Source organism: Falco cherrug, chromosome 7, assembly GCF_023634085.1.
Source record: "Falco cherrug isolate bFalChe1 chromosome 7, bFalChe1.pri, whole genome shotgun sequence".
Taxonomy (NCBI): Eukaryota; Metazoa; Chordata; class Aves; order Falconiformes; family Falconidae; genus Falco; species Falco cherrug.
In genome coordinates this window covers 30,050,425-30,066,196 of record NC_073703.1, presented here as the reverse complement: position 1 = coordinate 30,066,196, position 15,772 = coordinate 30,050,425, and the positions used below count along the sequence as shown (strand labels likewise).

General features: G+C 45.4%; 2 protein-coding genes across 6 annotated transcripts in view; one reads left to right on the top strand and one right to left on the bottom strand.

Moving 5' to 3' along the window:
• The window catches only part of BRF1 (BRF1 RNA polymerase III transcription initiation factor subunit), a 175,639-nt gene that overhangs the window by 79,248 nt on the left and 80,619 nt on the right, over positions 1 to 15,772 (top strand). For 3 of the 4 annotated variants that reach the window (XM_055715148.1, XM_014278464.3, XM_055715149.1), the window contains 2 exons: positions 7,729 to 7,878; positions 9,506 to 9,599. In XM_055715148.1, coding sequence (XP_055571123.1) covers positions 7,729 to 7,878; positions 9,506 to 9,599 — 244 coding nt within the window. Of the gene's footprint in view, positions 1 to 2,342; positions 2,474 to 7,728; positions 7,879 to 9,505; positions 9,600 to 15,772 lie in introns of those variants that run through there. The other variant, XM_055715150.1, reaches the window with a different exon arrangement.
• BTBD6 (BTB domain containing 6) lies at positions 1,660 to 5,815 on the bottom strand. 2 transcript variants are annotated; one of them, XM_055715152.1, is made up of 5 exons: positions 4,466 to 5,815; positions 3,936 to 4,236; positions 3,678 to 3,768; positions 3,282 to 3,400; positions 1,660 to 3,051 (listed from the first exon to the last, which is right to left on the bottom strand). In XM_055715152.1, the coding sequence occupies exons 2-5, from the start codon at positions 4,145 to 4,147 to the stop codon at positions 2,019 to 2,021; spliced, it is 1,455 nt and encodes a 484-aa protein (XP_055571127.1). In that variant the 5' UTR covers positions 4,148 to 4,236; positions 4,466 to 5,815; the 3' UTR covers positions 1,660 to 2,018. The 2 variants fall into 2 exon arrangements, with proteins under 2 accessions (XP_055571127.1, XP_055571126.1); XM_055715151.1 differs by lacking the exon at positions 4,466 to 5,815 and having other exon boundaries at positions 3,936 to 4,360.

The window sequence follows — 15,772 nt, the reverse complement described above, 5'->3', positions numbered from 1 at the left end:
TGCGTCTACAACTACAAGCTTGCACAGGTCTGTCACACACTAATTCCACAGAGATGTGACATTTCATAATTATTTGCCAAATTTACTATCTGTCCATCACCTGTAGCTGTGTTCAGTGCTTGAAATACAAGTGGCTAGATGGAAAAAGAGGAGCAACTTTTTCCAAGCATATGCATAATTTTTTTATTAGTAAGTAATCACTGAAATTGTACAGTGATAGGGAGGTGGGTTTTAACCTGTCAAAAGGGTAGAAAAAGCTATTGTCTTGGCTGTAGCTTTTAAGCCAACAGAAGTCATGCCAATTGCAGTTAGGAGTGTTCATAGAGAGGTCTTGTGACTGTTACCCACCTCTGTGCAGGAATTTTCATGTGTCTTTTCGCGCTCTCACTCCCACTCTGTCTCCTTAATCTGTACTGAATCAGATGTCTTTGTGTTCAAGAACAAGACATACACCACCCCCCCCCCCCCTTCAGATGTACGCAGCTGGGCATGTAACTGCCTTCCTTTGCAGCAAAAGAACCAGCAGCTCACATGCAGAGCATCATCATAACAGCATCCAGATAGTAGTATGTGGCAGTGCACAGCTATTGTGCACGGGCTTCATTAGCATAGCCTGGTATCTGGTAAAAAGTTCTTGTATTCAATAATTCAGCTGCCGCCTTATTTTTCATTACTTTCAAGAGAGAACAGGCAGAATTGATATTGCAGCTTAGTTTCAAGGTGAAAATTAATGCAGCTTAGGAAGAGACAAACAGAAAACACTTCTAAATTAAATGTAGAGGTACTTGTTTTACATGGAAAAAATACTGGTTTTAGACTGCTGTTTGAGTATTCTTTCCAGGGTCATTATGACAAAATATATTTATTAAAAAACAGTAAGTATTTCTAATTGGCTCCTCTGTAACGATTGTCAGACACTTGAGAAAAATACCTACTTTTATCCCCCTTTGAGAAAAGGGTACTAACTATACAATGGCTGCTCATAGTGGAGGAGACTATGCTTGAAGAAAAAAAAAGAGGGAGGAAAGAGGCAGCAGCTTTTGTTTAAGGTGGCTTATTTCTAATTATTAATTAATTGAACTTAAAAGATGACATTGCAAGTATTTCTCAAACGTCTGCTTCTAAATGTGAGGGTGGGATGTATATTTAGACAGTGGTTGCCAGTATCACAGCTGTGGGCTAAACCTGTGATGAAGCCTGTCACTGCATTAAAACTTCATCTGTATGTCTTGACTCGGGCCCTTCGAGTGGGGTGCAGTTTGACAGGTGCAAGTGTCAGTGTGGCGTTTGCTGGGCAAGCTGGAGGTTAAGTCAGAGGATGTATGTGAATGGGCATCAGAAGCTTTCAGATATAACCACTGGATGATTTTGATCAACCCTGATTACACTCATGGTTTGCTGGTCTTCAGCTTAGGCAACACACCCAAAAAAACTGAGCTTCTGCATAGGTCAGCACCCTTTTTCACGAAGGAAAGTAAAGGCTGCTGCTGGGTAATCTCCGTTACCAGGCAAGACAGCTTTCGTGTCTGCAGTGATAGCTAATGCCCTGTGTAGATGCACAGCAGGGGCCAGACTACAGGACTGTCACCCCTGTTAACTGTACTGTAGGTGAATTAACAGACACAAGCCATAAGATCAGCAATGATCAAGTACACAGGATTTAGGGCAAGTAAAAATGTTTTATATTTCACAGATTCATAAACTGCTCTAGTTTAGAACATTCTGTTTTAAGTCAGCTGCACTCTGCAAGTTAGTTATCTATATACAAAATAAAAGCACAGTACGTGCGAAATTTAACATTTTTCTGCTTGTTGCAGTCTTAATAATTAAGTCAAATAGCTTATGAATAAATAAAATAAGATTAAATTCAAGAGCATTCCTTCACTTATTTGTATAGCCTGATGTAGCAGATAGGTAAGTAGCGTAACATTCCATACTGCTGCAGAGTTCATAGTAAAACTGAAAAATCCCTTAATGTGCATCATTGCAGTATTGGAATACAATCAAGGTGAAATGCATCATGCATAGAAAATGAGCTCAGGTATTTGTCCTCCTTGTACTCCAGTTCCATTAGTACTGTCCGAGGAGCACTGGAACTGGAATGTCACTTTCCCACACTGCACTTCAGTCATTCCCTCTTGCCCAAAGTAGCTGAGTTCATTACCATCAAGAATAGCACTTACATTGTAAAACGTGTCTTGCTCAACCTGCACAGGGTGTTCAAACCACACAGAGAAAGTGTTACTGGAGCCGTCAGAAGTAAACTTTGTCAGATTTTGAGCAAGGACAACTCCTAAGCGCTTCAGTTCGATTTTGACGCTGTATTCAGCTTTGCCACAGCTCGACCCATACAATCCCAGTCCTGCTATAAATATCCGTTTGTCTACAGCAAACTGAATACTGTCACATCGCCCTCGGTACCTCCACTGATTGCTGCGATATGCAGACGACTGAAACCGATGGCATCGCTGAGGTACGAGTCCTTTTCTTTTTGTCAGCGGAAACTCTAGTTTGGGTTTATTTGCAGCTGTGTACCACAGGAATATGTTGTGAGTTTCCTCAAGGGTGAGGATGTCGGACTGGGCAGCTCCGTTGGCAAACTCTTCCAAAGTCATGGTCGGAATCCGCACCAAGTACAAAGCTTTTCCTAATACGTTCCTCTTGTTGCGTGGCGTAACCGGCAGCCCTTGCCTTTTGCATTCAGCCTCTGCCCAGTTGAGAACAGCCTCAAAAACTACCACTTCCTTGGTGTTGAGCGCCTCCCGGGTTACAATGATCTCTAGTGTTTGTTGATCTATCTCACAGAAGCCTTCTGACTTCAGTGCCATTTCTGCTTGAGCATCAATCACTTCCCAGCAGCGCTGCGTCAGCTCTGGCTCCTCGAAGAGCCTGCTCTGAGACAGCAGGACACAAGCGTTCTTCGCTTCTAAACTGGTCTCCAGAAAATTGACGCAAGCCTTTGCTAGGGCCGGCACGATGTACTTCTTGGCAGCATACAGCGTAGCCAGAACTGTGTCAGCTTCCAGGTCTATTTCGTCACTATACATGTATCTAGATGGGAAAAAGATAGTTTCTTAGGGAGGGGGGGAAATATATATATAGGCCATGAAAGATTGATCTATCATCATCTTTGCTGGCAGTGAATCTGATGTTCAGCATTTGTCAGCACATGAAGTAAACAGTAATAAGTGCGTATTGCACAATGCCAATTAGGAGATGTATATTTTATAAGCTACATTGATTCTGTCCATGTAATTAGTAGACTTGTAGTGGCCACTTACTTTAATAGGATTAGAAAGGCTGCAGGTTCCACATCTGGTATATGGATTTCAGATTTGACCTCTGCGAGATCGCCATAAAACATAGCATAGAAGACTGAGCTACCGACTGCCAAAACATACTGGAAAATAAAGAGAGAGAAGCCTCAGTCATACACATCAGTAAATGCTGAGTGCGCTGGCTTTTGCTAAGAGCTACGCTTAGGGAAAGTTAAAAGCTGCAGTGGAGGCAGAAGACTGCCTTGGACTGCTCCCTTTAATTGCAGCGTATGTGAATTACTTCTGGGATTAGACGAGAGCTGTAATTAGAAAAAAAAAAAAGTGGAACCTAGTTGGAAGGCAGGGGGAGAAGGCAATACGCGCAGCAGCATTAAGGACCCAGAAATCATCCGTACAAACCTTATGGGCAGGAACTTTCTTGGATGCGCCCGGTGGGCCCACGATGAAGTGGACGTCAGCCATGAGTTCGTTATTGAACATCAGTGCGTTCCTGCAAGCGAGGGGAGGGGGGAGAAGCCCCGTTAGCCGCGGGCAGCCCCTCGCCCGATGCCGCGGCCGCCCCAGCCTCCTCCCGCCGGGGCCCCCGGTGCTGGGGCCGCCCCAGCCCGGCCTTGGCGCAGGTGCACGGGGCGGGGGGTCCGCCGGGGCTGCCCTTACCTCTCCCGCAGCGTGGGGTGGAAGGACTGCCAGTTGGCGCTCTCCAAGTTGTTGTTGTTGAGGTTCTGGAGCTGGGGCGGCGGGGGCGGCTGGGCGCTTTGCTGGAGCTGCAGGGCGTTCTTCTTGCTGTTGGCAGCGGTGGCGGCGGCGGCGGCGGCGTTACTGTTTGCAATGTTGGTGTTGGTGCTGGCAGGGTAAAGTTCTGCAGCCATCTTCTTCTTCAGGGACAGGGGCACTATCTCATAGCATCCTGGCACCTTGCCGTTTGACCTCACACTCTTTTTGGACTTCTTTAAGGTCTCTGGAAGCAGAAGAAAAAAAGTCAAACACTTCATGATCCTGCCATTGAGGCAACCATGGGGCAGTGGCATGAGCAAGAGAACTAACAGATCCCAAATGCGAGTCCCACTATCTGGATATTTTGTACGCTTTTGGTTTTTTTGGTGTGTGTGCGCGCTCGGTGGTTAAATCCCCCGCACCTCTCCGGGGGCAGAGGGATGCTGCTGTATTGGACCGGTGCCAGCGCTCACCTTGGCTCGCAGGGGGGGTCCCAGCCTCCGCGGCACTGCCACGATTGCAGTGGGGAGCCCGAGCGGGGCTGCCAGGCACTTCCTTCCCCCAGGGAAAGAGAAGAAGAAAAAAAATAATTAAAAAAAAAAAAAAGCCAAAATCCAGCCGCAGAACAGCCCACAAATCCAGCCGAGGCAGTGGGTCAGAAGCGAGAGTCAATCCACAAATCTTCCGAGTGCAGCAGCCCGGCGAGGGTGAAGCGCAGCCAGCCGCCCAGTCCCCGCTGCCAGCGACCGCGCTCCGCTCCGTCCTTCCCCGCCCGGCGGGGGCACATCCGCGGCGGCCGGGCCGAGGCGAGGCGGCGGCTCCCTGCAGTCCCGCTCCCGGGCGGCCCTGCCGCCGCTCGCACCAACTTTCCTCCTCCACCCGCGGCGGCCGCCGCCGCACGGCGCTGCTCCTCCGCGCTGCTCCTGACCGCGGGGCGCCCCGGCTCCTCCGCGCCGGGCGGGCGGGCGACGCTGCCCTGGGCGCTCCCCTCGCGGCGGCGGGACGCGGCGCTACGCGGCCGGGCTCGGCGCGGCTCTGCCGGGCCCTGCCTCCGCCTCCCGCCCTAATAGGCAGCCGCCGCGCCGCGCGTCACGGCCGCCCGCGCCAATGAGGAGCGCCGGGGCGCGGCGGGGGGAGCCGCCCCCGCCCCGTGTGCCAGCCCGCCGCGCCCCCCCGCCGCGGGTGTACGTGCGCAGCGCCGGGCCCGCGACCCCCCCCCCCGCCCCGCCGCACCGGGAGCCAGCGCGGGGCCGGGGCGGGCGGCGCGGGGGCCGGGCCCCGGGGCTCCTGGGGCGGGGCGGGCGGCCCCGGCGCCCACCGCCTTTCCCGGGAGGCCCGGGCGGGGGCGCCGCCGCGCCGCGCACCGCCCCGCTCCGCTCGGCCGCGCAGCCCCGCGGGGGGAGCCGAGCCGGCGCCGGGGGCGGCCGCAGGGGCACGGCCCGGCGGGGCGAGGCGAGCCGGGGTGGTTGCGGGGCTTTTCCCGGCCTGTTCTCGGAGCCCTGGGGCTGCCGTGCCCCGCTGTGCGGGCCCTCCCCGCCCGCCTCCCGTGGGGCCGCCACACACACACACCCCCCCACACACCCCCGCCGCGCTGCCCGTGCCCGTTGGGTGGGGGCGGCCTTCGGCGGGCCCGGCTCCCGGGCCGCTCCCCGGGCCTGCCGCCCCCGGTACCTGTGTGGCGGGGAGGCCGCGCCGCCCGTTCCCGGAACCTTTCCTGTGACTGCGTGGCGCCCGGGCGCTGCGAAAAGTGCCGGTCCCGAGCGATGAGCGAAGGGCAGCCCTCGGCAGGGCAGGTGCTGCTCCCCTACGGCACGCACCGGCGCGTCCCTGCTCTGTCTGCTCGCCGGGCTCGGCCCCGCTGGCACGGCCGGTGCCGGCCCGAGGCTCGCCCCGAAGGCGCGGGGGTGAGCATCAGCGGGGCGCCCCCCCTCCACCGCTGGAAGGGAGCCAGGTGTCCGGGGGGGCTAAAAAAAAAAAGTTCGCATCCCCGCGGGACATGTTTACGTTAACCTTCGCCCTGCATTCAAGTTCTATATTGCTGGTGTTGCTTCCTGGGCATTTACAGCCTCCTTCAGGTTTTGCGGTCCGTGCACACGTGCCCCCACCACCCCCCATGCATTCATTTTCTGGCTGGTAGCTTCAGAATTTAAATTAATGACGTGCAATATCTTGTCAAATGATGGGTGGGCATGAATGCCAGCAGAAATGCCAGAGGAGCAACAAGGCGGGTGTGTAAATGCTCCTGGGACTGGGAAGAGAAGGCGGTGAATTGCCTTGCTCCACTCTGCGCCCACGGAGCTGAAGCTGGGCCCTCTCAGACACTGCACAGGCTCCTGCAGTGCGAAGAGCAAAGTTTAAATGTCTGTTGAACCCTGGGCTGCCGCTTCTGAAAGGGTTTTTTCTTGTATTTCGGAACTGGGCGTTTCTGTTGAGTGCAGTTTTCTAAAATCATACTTGGGAATGCAGAGCAACCACCCTTACGAGTCATCAGGATCAGTTAATCCTTCCTAAACCTTTGAGTTTTAGGGTCACGTTTAGAGGGTGGCTGCACTCCGGCATTTCTTTGGTTTTGAGGGAAGTGTGTTTGGAAGTTCTTGCTCGATAAATGTGTTCATTTAAATGCTTCTGCAGGGCTGACAGGCCTAATCACCTACGGTGTGATCTTGGTAATTATGGATAGCAACAGGGCATCATTGTTAGAACTCGGTGCTAAATGAAATGGCTTTGATTAATTGTAAATTCATAAGATTGTTCCAGTGTTTCCAGCTGAATTTTCATCTTTATCAGTTTAAGTGCCCACATAGGGGATCAGCTAAGGAAATTGAGTTGAGCCTGGTAGTTAACAATTTACTGTACATCATGGATTTTCGGTCAAGTGATAAAAGGCTGGCAGGAAATGAGAAACTGATACCTCAAATAAGAGTAAACATGTGTTAAGTGTAGCTTTTACAAGATTGTTTGATAAATTATAAATTGGTTTAGGCAAAGCACAATCCGTACTGACATATTTTGGTTAGTTTGAAGCTGATAACGCTAGCACTTGTAATAAGTTTATACATCTGGAGGCAGATCCGTGGCCGATGTAAATTGTCATAACGCTGTTGACGTTAATTGAGTTCCAACAATTTATGCCGATGGAGAGCATGCCTTAGTATCTGCAATAAACAGTGTTTTGTATTGTTGGAATATGAGTCTGAGAAGGAGCTGGAAGTAAATTTGAAGATGTAAAGGAGACTTTTGCTAGGGCCATGGGATTTTAAGCAAACTGATTTTTTTTGAAGCTTAGTTTGTAGTCAGGTACGAGACCTGCAAGTTACCTTACTTGTTACTTTGCAGGAGACATTAAAAAGCATTGGGTCTAAGTCAAGTCCTCATTCTGCAAAAGCTTTTGCAAATGCTTAGCTTTGTCCATAATTTCAGTGATACCAGTAATACTGCTCATGTGTTGGAGTTGGCATGTGCAGCCTTGGACTCTGAAAGGCATGTAAGAAAAACTTTGCGCATGCTTTAAAACTCTTGTCTATAAAGCAAGAAAGGGTTTTGTTTTAGCTTAACTAAAAAGTTGCTTCTAAAGCTCAGTGACCAGAGGATCTGGCCCAGCAGCACAGTCCATGTTGTTTGCTGAGATGTGAAGCAAGCCAGCCATAACAGCTTCACAGTAGTGCTGCTGCTCGAGTACTGCATTTCCTAAATCAAAGGTTAGGATTAGAAATAATTTTCTTTCTTTCTGTTGCAGATCCATGTTTATATATTCCTCGTTTTGCACACATGCTTGAGTTTGGGGATAAGAACCACGAGGTGTCCATGACGGCTCTCAGGCTGTTGCAGAGAATGAAGCGGGACTGGATGCACACCGGCCGCCGGCCGTCTGGGCTCTGCGGAGCAGGTATGTCAAACGCTGGGTGTATCACTTCCCTCACAGTGGGATGCACAGGAGAATCTGGGAGTTGGGAACAGATGAGGACTTTCTGATTTGCTCAGTGATACCACATTCTCTGGGTTTTGTGCTGTTAGGCACCTACAGATTATATAGGTCTTCACTGGAACAGTTTTTGAAATTCAAGCTCCATTTTTGCCCTTGCTCCTACATTACTTGCTCAGATCCTTTGTATCTTACATTTTGGATTTTTTAACCTCCTTTCTGACGCTCTTCTCACCCTCACTCTCTGCAAGATTTAGCTGCTAAAAGGTTTTTTTTTGTCAGCTAAAATGACACCATTAGCGCAAGCACTTTGATTTGTGTCTTTACACAGAGTCTTATGCAAGAGATGCCCTCTTTGACCTGTTCTGTGAAATTATTTCCCTCTACTTCTTCATCTTTTTTCCAAGATCCATTGCTGTCATGATGCTTACGTAAAACCTACCAGTTTGGGAGGGCTAGGTTAAAAGGTAGACAGTACCAGCCAGTGAGGTCAGAGTAATGAAGGGTGTAGATAGTCACAGAGTTTATATATGCACTTTATTTTATTTGAAAGATCTTACATGTGCATGCTGGAACGAGAAATAGTGGTCAAACCTTAGGGAACCCAGAACTGTGCAGTCTTCTTGAAATTTCTAGCCTCTTTTTGTTAACGGTACTTGCTTATTGCACATTGCTAAAAATTTGGGTATAGACTCTATGGGAGACCAGCCTGGTCTTTCATTCACTACATAGACTGTATCCACATGAGCAAGTAATTTGATTCAACAGAGATGGATCAATAGATGGAAGCAGGTGCTGAGTCCCCTGCATCCATCCATGCAACATACAGTTCGTGAGGTGTACTGTGGACGGGTTTTAGCTTGTTTCCCTGGGCTAAATGTCTGTGCCACGCATAGTTCTTTGAAGGACCAGTTGTTAGTTCAGCCTCTGATGTTCCCATTAGAAACTGGAGCACTTCACACATATACCTGAAGTAGAGCTCTGTTTTAGTTTCCACTGAAAAGAAGCAGTTCTGCATGCTTAAAACTGTTCTGTGCACTGACCCACTGCTTGATGGGTGGGGGTGATGCTTCAAAACGGAGCTAGTGCTCTGAATCAACAGACTTGTGAACATGCAGCCAGTGCTAGTTACCTAGCTGTGTAGAGGGTCTTGCCAGAGAGTACTTGGCCACTAGCGAGACAGTGGTAGTGGTGACCATGATGAAGATAACAGCTTAGGCAGATTCAGTGTTTTGCTGGAGATCTTTTTATTGAGGACTAGTAAATTCTGCTGAAAAGATGACAGCTTTGAAAATATGGGATCAATGAGATGTTCTTGTGCTGTATTTTCAGTAGCTGGCCACGGTTGCCCAAATGCTGAAGCACAGAATTTTTCAGGGTGCAGTTTGCAATCAGCTTAATTTTATTGGGTAGGAAGCAAAGTTTGTGAAGTCAATTCAATCACCTGTATTCAGCGGCAAGCTGAGCATAAGCATTTACAGCTTTTTAGCCAAAGGCAGGGGCAAAGAGAGGCTATAGTTATCTGACTGTTTTCTGCTTTTCTTCAGGAAATTTTCCTCTTTGACATTGACTTTCCCTGCTTATTCTCTAGCTCTGCTAGTGGCAGCAAGAATGCATGATTTCCGACGTACTGTTAAAGAGGTCATCAGGGTGGTCAAGGTTTGTGAGTCTACATTAAGGAAAAGGTCAGTGCAATTTTATTGCTTTTATCTTCCGTTTACAGTACTGAAAAGTGGTGTAGTCTAAAACGAACGTATATCGGAGAAAACCAGGTTTTTTTGCTTTTCAAAACTGCCAAGAATAACGTAAGTACAATATGTTTTTAACTGGTCATTTTTAAGTACTAACACCTGCTTCTTATGTAAGGGCTCAAATGCTTAGCAGAGACGGTAAGGAGCACTGTGCCCATTTAACAGGTGAAGAGTTGAAGGCAAAAAAATGTTGGGTTGGAAATGTTAACAGTGTTGTCATGTCTTAAGAAGAAATAATTGATTGATTCTCAAAGCTGAGGGTGTACTGTGGGATTTTATTTTTTTTTTTCATTAATCCAGAATAGAGTGCTGAGAGGTCTTGTCCTTCAGCTGTTATTGAACAGAACTTTTCAAAATATTTTGCTGCAATGTTCATTTTTGATAGTGTCGCACTGCTAATAAATAGAAGACAGTGAAGTGAGTCTAATGCTAAGGTCACTGAAGGGATCCAAACTGGAATTGTCAGCAGAATGTGAGCCTGAAAATAGGAATTTCCCAAGTACCTTTGGCATGTTTGGGGTTTTTTAAAAAGATCTAATACTAGTTTCCATATTTTGATGAAGTAAGCAGTCACTCAGTTTCCCTCATTTTATTTTTGAAAAGCTGTAACATTTTCTTTCCCTGTATTTTCAGTAAAAAATGACCTTTTTGTGAAATATAATGCTTTCTGTTGCCCCCAGATGGAAATTTTTGTACCACCAATATATTCTGAAGTGTGTTCCATCAAGGTCTGTCTTTAGAAAGCTCTCCTGGTGTCTCTCTTTCTCTCCACCTCATTGAGACCAGCTTAAGCACATCCAGCTCTGTCTAATACTTCTTAATAATATTAACTTCTTAATTGTGAAAAGTATTTTTGCCCCAGATCATCTGTGGAACAGGAGTGATGCTATTTCCCTACCATGCCTGGGTGGTATAGGGGTAAAGTTAAAGTGTTTGAAATGCTTCAAGGCACTACAGCTGCAAGGATGGAGTAGTACAAAAGCTACTTTTTTCCTTTGGCCAACAGGTCATGTGTTTTAGTGCGCATTTGGTATGATTGATGATTTATATATCCACAGTGTGCTTCAAGATCCTTTGGTGAAATTGTTAGAGTTGGTTCTTACTAAGAAAATAAGCATAATAAGTTAGAGTTGGAAGGAAAATTAATTTGAGCAATTGTTTCAAGTGAAAAAATCTTACTGCAAAATTCATGCTTTGAAATGTTTACTCAAGTCACACACATCAACTAAAATGACAGCGTTATTTACTTTGACAGAGTAAACGTGACAGCTGAATTATTTTCAGGCAGCTATAATTACAACTATTTATCATGAATCTATAAATTTGATTGATGTTTTTCAAATAAGAGCACGTAATATAGTATTTAACGAAGGCACTTAAAAAAACCCAACTTTGAATAACTCTTTCTGCACTCCAGTTTTTATTCTTTTCTTTCAAGAATTCCTCTCAAAATGCCATTGAGTAGAAGTTGTCTAAATTAATAAGAACTTAGCTTCTCAGTTTTTGATCTACAGTTTTATTTCCTTGTGATTATTGCTATAGTTACTCTGGTGTGTAAAGAGCTACTGCTGCTTGGAGCATTGTGAAGGTGTTAAGCGTAATTGGGTGAACACTCATGAACGGGTGGCGTTGGATGCTATGCTCATGGCTGATGGCTTTGCCCTGACAGCTCTTGAAGTGAAACCAAACAGGAGGCCAGATAACCCTGAAACTTCTAGCCTGCTCGTTTGATTTAGCTCCCAGCTGGCTGCATGGTCCCTGGGGAAGCACAGACCATGGGAAGCTGCATTTGCTTTCAGTGCTGACAGACTTGCATGGCAGAGATCTGCAAGGGACGCGGCAGCACGGGCATGAGGTGCCGCCTCCCCCCTTGCCTTGCGGAGGCAGGCCTGCAGCTGGGGGCGCCGGGGCAGTGTTCCACAGTGGCTTGGCTGAGGGGACGATGCTTTTTAAGAAAGCCCCGCTTGGCTTCCCGTTTTGGGAAGACCCTCAGCAAGGGGTGGCAGCCCTTCCCTAAGCAGGGCACTGTTTTTGATCCAGTGCAATGCAGCTGATGCGACTGTGTAAAACGGGATTAGTTCACTCTGTTGGCCGTCATCTGGAGACCCCCAGGCCCTGTGGTCTATCACCTCTTTCACTGCTGTGTGGTGGAGGAGTAGCCCTTAGGAGGCTTTTCACAAAAATTGGATGTGCCTTCAGGCCATAAAAATGAATGACCCGATCATAAAGGGAATCTATTTTGGAAAGAAAAAGCGACAAAGCATGGCCCGTGGACCCTGTCGCTCATCTCCAAATCAAGAGTTCCTAATTTAACTGTCTGTTTGGTTAAAAATCAGTGTATGTTTGTTTGTAATAGGTGTGGGGGTTTGGTAGGATCTTGGGAAGAACACTTTGTAGTTCCTTCACAGGGCCTTGAAGCTTTATGTTTTGAAGTACACAATTAAAATGTAAAGCTTGTTGCTGTTGTTGAAAGTGAACATATTAAATATTAATAAATGCACTGATAATTCTATCTCATTTCCAGTCTAATTGAAATGATATTAACTTATATATCACTTTATATATTCAAAGTACTGTGCAAATATTAACTAATTAGTCAAATTGTTATTTTCTGTGTAATCATCTGTGGAGATAGCAGAAATTAACTTTTAATAAACCCAACCCTTTTATTCAGTTTAACCCTCACATTCGTGCCTGTGCTCAATGCACCTGTCTTTGCTGCTGCCTTTTTAACCTTTACATACTCTCCCCCTTCATCTGCTTGTTCACCTATTGCATACTTTCTCTGCATACTAAATTCTGTCTTTATCTGCAGTGAGAATAATTTTTGTGATGTTTGTCCATTGTGCATTATCTAATACTGTGCGGCCCTTATGCCTGTTTGAAGATCTTAGGCGCTTCTTGAATAGAAATAAAAAACCGTAAATCAGCTTATCTTTGTTAACACTTATATTTTACTTATTTGCCGTACTCTTTTTATCTTTAAATTAAGCTGCTTTTTACATAAAAAATACTTCTTCTCAGTTCCATAAGGTACTGTCTGTTAAAAAACCTATTTGTGATGAACTTCAGGAGAAGTAAAGCTTCATTCAGAAGGAGTTGGATAAAAGGCCAGAAAGGGTTTAAAGGGCTCATTTTTGAGGTGACTATTTTTTCTCACAACAAAATAGCATTTCTGGGGAAGGAAGACAAGAGTTGTTATGAAGGAACTCCAGTTTCTGGTTGGAGATGCTGCAGGGACTACCATAAATGGGGTCCTTTGCTCATATCCTGAGGGCCCAGCTACAGCTCTTTCAATGCCTGCTTCGGTAATTTTCTGGGAAAATTAAAGATTCATGCATAGAGATAAATGTATTGCCTACAGCTTTTCTTATTTTCATTTCTGCAATATATAGCTCACATAAACTTCATGTCCAAGCTCCCAGTGCAGTCTCAAGCTGGGTAGATGTCTGCCAGAGCAGGCAAAGCGGGGAGCAAGTCGGTATAGGAGTCCAGGGTCAGGCTGGGAAGAGAAGATAGCAGGGGTGCACGTAGCTGCGAGGTGGCTGTGCGGTTGCGTTTTCCAAAATAGCAAAGTCGTATCAAGGCCAGGGCTGAAGGGAAAGGCGTGAAGAAGTCTGTGTTCAGCTGTGATCCAAGTAAAGCCGTGCTAAAATCCCGTGAAAGGTGTCCGATGAATTAAGTGAGAGCTGTTTACCAAAGATACTTGAGCACGGGGAAGGGTCGGGGATGCACAGTATGACCGAGTTGTGGTATTTTAGAAAACTGAGGAAGTTACTTCATGTAAAGGAGCTTGTGGTGGTGTTTGCTCTATCTCAGCTCAGCAGCTCTGGAGCTCCTTCGCTGGCTGCTGATTGTGATAAGCTAAGAAAGTAAATTGAGAAATATTTTATGTCCCCAGTTCAATAATTTCAAGTGGCTTATAGATGATTTCTAGAAATCTTTCCAGTATGGTGAGTAAAATACAACTTGATCCATGCGGGTTGGTATTGCATACCTTTGTAAGTTGAGTTGTCTGATTTAATGAAAAAAAGGTTTTATTTCTGAGGAATCCAATTTCACAGGCAGTGTTCCTTTTTATAAATCCAGCTTCTCTACAGCTAGTAGGCTAATACATGAATTAGATTCCTAATATATTTTAGTACTTCATACTTATTTAAAAAACGTAATTTCAAAATTATTTGGTGTCTGTTACTTTTGAAACAATAATTAACTTATTAGCACTAACTCAGGCTTAGATCTTGTCAACAGTTTTCTCTGTGTTCGGCTTTCCTCATCTGCGCGGCTGTTAAGAAATTAAGCAGCACGCTATTTTACTTTTCCAGGAGATCATAGAGTGTTTTTGACAGGCCACAGTGGAAGGAATCATGCTAATGAAACAAAATTTTAAGGAATGTGAAAGCATTTTGTTTCATTAGCTTGGTGTGAACATTTGAATCAGGTGGAGAAAGAAACCCAAGAACAAAAAATTCCAGATCGTTTAGACTGGTGGACTTCTGGGATGGCCAAGGAGATAACATCGGTGGGATAGCGGGTGAGCTAACCGTGTGCTCAAGTGTTAACCCGAATTAACCACATATGTAAGTGTTTGCAGAATCAGGGCTTTGAAATTTAAGCTAATGAATTTGTGAGAATTTTAAATCTCTGTTTTGGTGTGAGCAAGTAAAAACCAACTAATTCTAAAGGGTCCTTTATTTAGTACAATACATCTTTCAAGGTGCCCATTCTTTAATATGTAGAAAAACAACAGAGAGTTGCCAGCAAATGAGCACCATTAAATTATCAGTCACCAATTAATTTGCAGTAAATGACTGTGTGTGTATGCTCTTACTCCATTGCAAAAAGAGGTGAATGTATTAATGTAGTACACCGTGGAAGTGAAAATGCTTCTCTTTACAGTTGCATTGGGCTGGGAACACAGACAGCCTAATTCAGCGCAGCTCAGGTGATAAGTTGTAACACTACAGTAACTGGATCGCCTTTGATTTTGTCCTTACCTATTCATGTAGGCTTCAAAAATACCTTTTCTTTATTGCTACAAGTATGTGTAAAATCGTGTTACATGTACAATGATTAGATACCAGAGGATTACACTTCTGTTTGTTTACATACTGATGGGTACTGGAAAACTTTTTTCATGTCATGTAGGAAGCATTTAGTAACTGTTTCTGATATATGTTCTATATTAAGTATCACTTGTAGGGTATGTGTTTACATACTTCCATAAATCATTCATGCATAAATATTGTATGGCTTGGAAAAAAAAAATGGGAGAGAAGGATGATGCAATAGACTGTTAAATTTGTAGTATAAAAAACAGTGATGGTTTGCCACATCAGTGTAAATTCTGAACTACTTTCCTATGAGTGAGTGCACGGGTTTAGAGTGGTAGGCAACACTGATGAACGTTCAGTTAGAACAGTGGTGATCTACTGCAGGGTTTTGGTACTTCACCAAGATAAAAAAGTAAATCCCTTTCCCAGAGTCTGCGAATGTTGGAGTTGTCAAATCAGCTGATCTATTACTAGAACTTTTGTAACTGATACGACAGTTAAGATTATGTAGAGATCATGTAAGTTATTACTTATGTTTTTAATTATATTGTTAATTTTGGAAAAATCAAGGGAGTTTAATTACCACCAGCAGCTTATCTCACAATAAAGTTCTTTTCATGTATTTCTGCTAACAATATGCCAATATTCAGCTCAGTACTTTTTTTTTAATCCATTAATAAAATAATTTAAGTACCTTAAAAAGACCTTTCTCAACAGGTAACTTAAAAGCTGATTGCTCAGGATTAAATTTCATGTTCACTCTTTAAAAAAAAAAGTCTCTGAAGTTACAATTTGCCCTTCTGTATAGGGGTCGAGCACAAGATACCTCTGCTTTATGCTGCCTGCTTTCTAGAGCTAGATGCTAATTGTGTACATGTAGGATGACACCATGGCTTTTCCTAGCTGGTCTCTGCTTAGAAGCCCCTCTTGGACTTTGAACTTGGACTCCTGAAGCATTTCTGAGTTGGGATCCAGAAGACCTTGTTCTTTTATGTGCTTTCTCGCACCCCACTGCTGCAGAATTTCAATTAAACATTAAACCCGAGCAGCTAG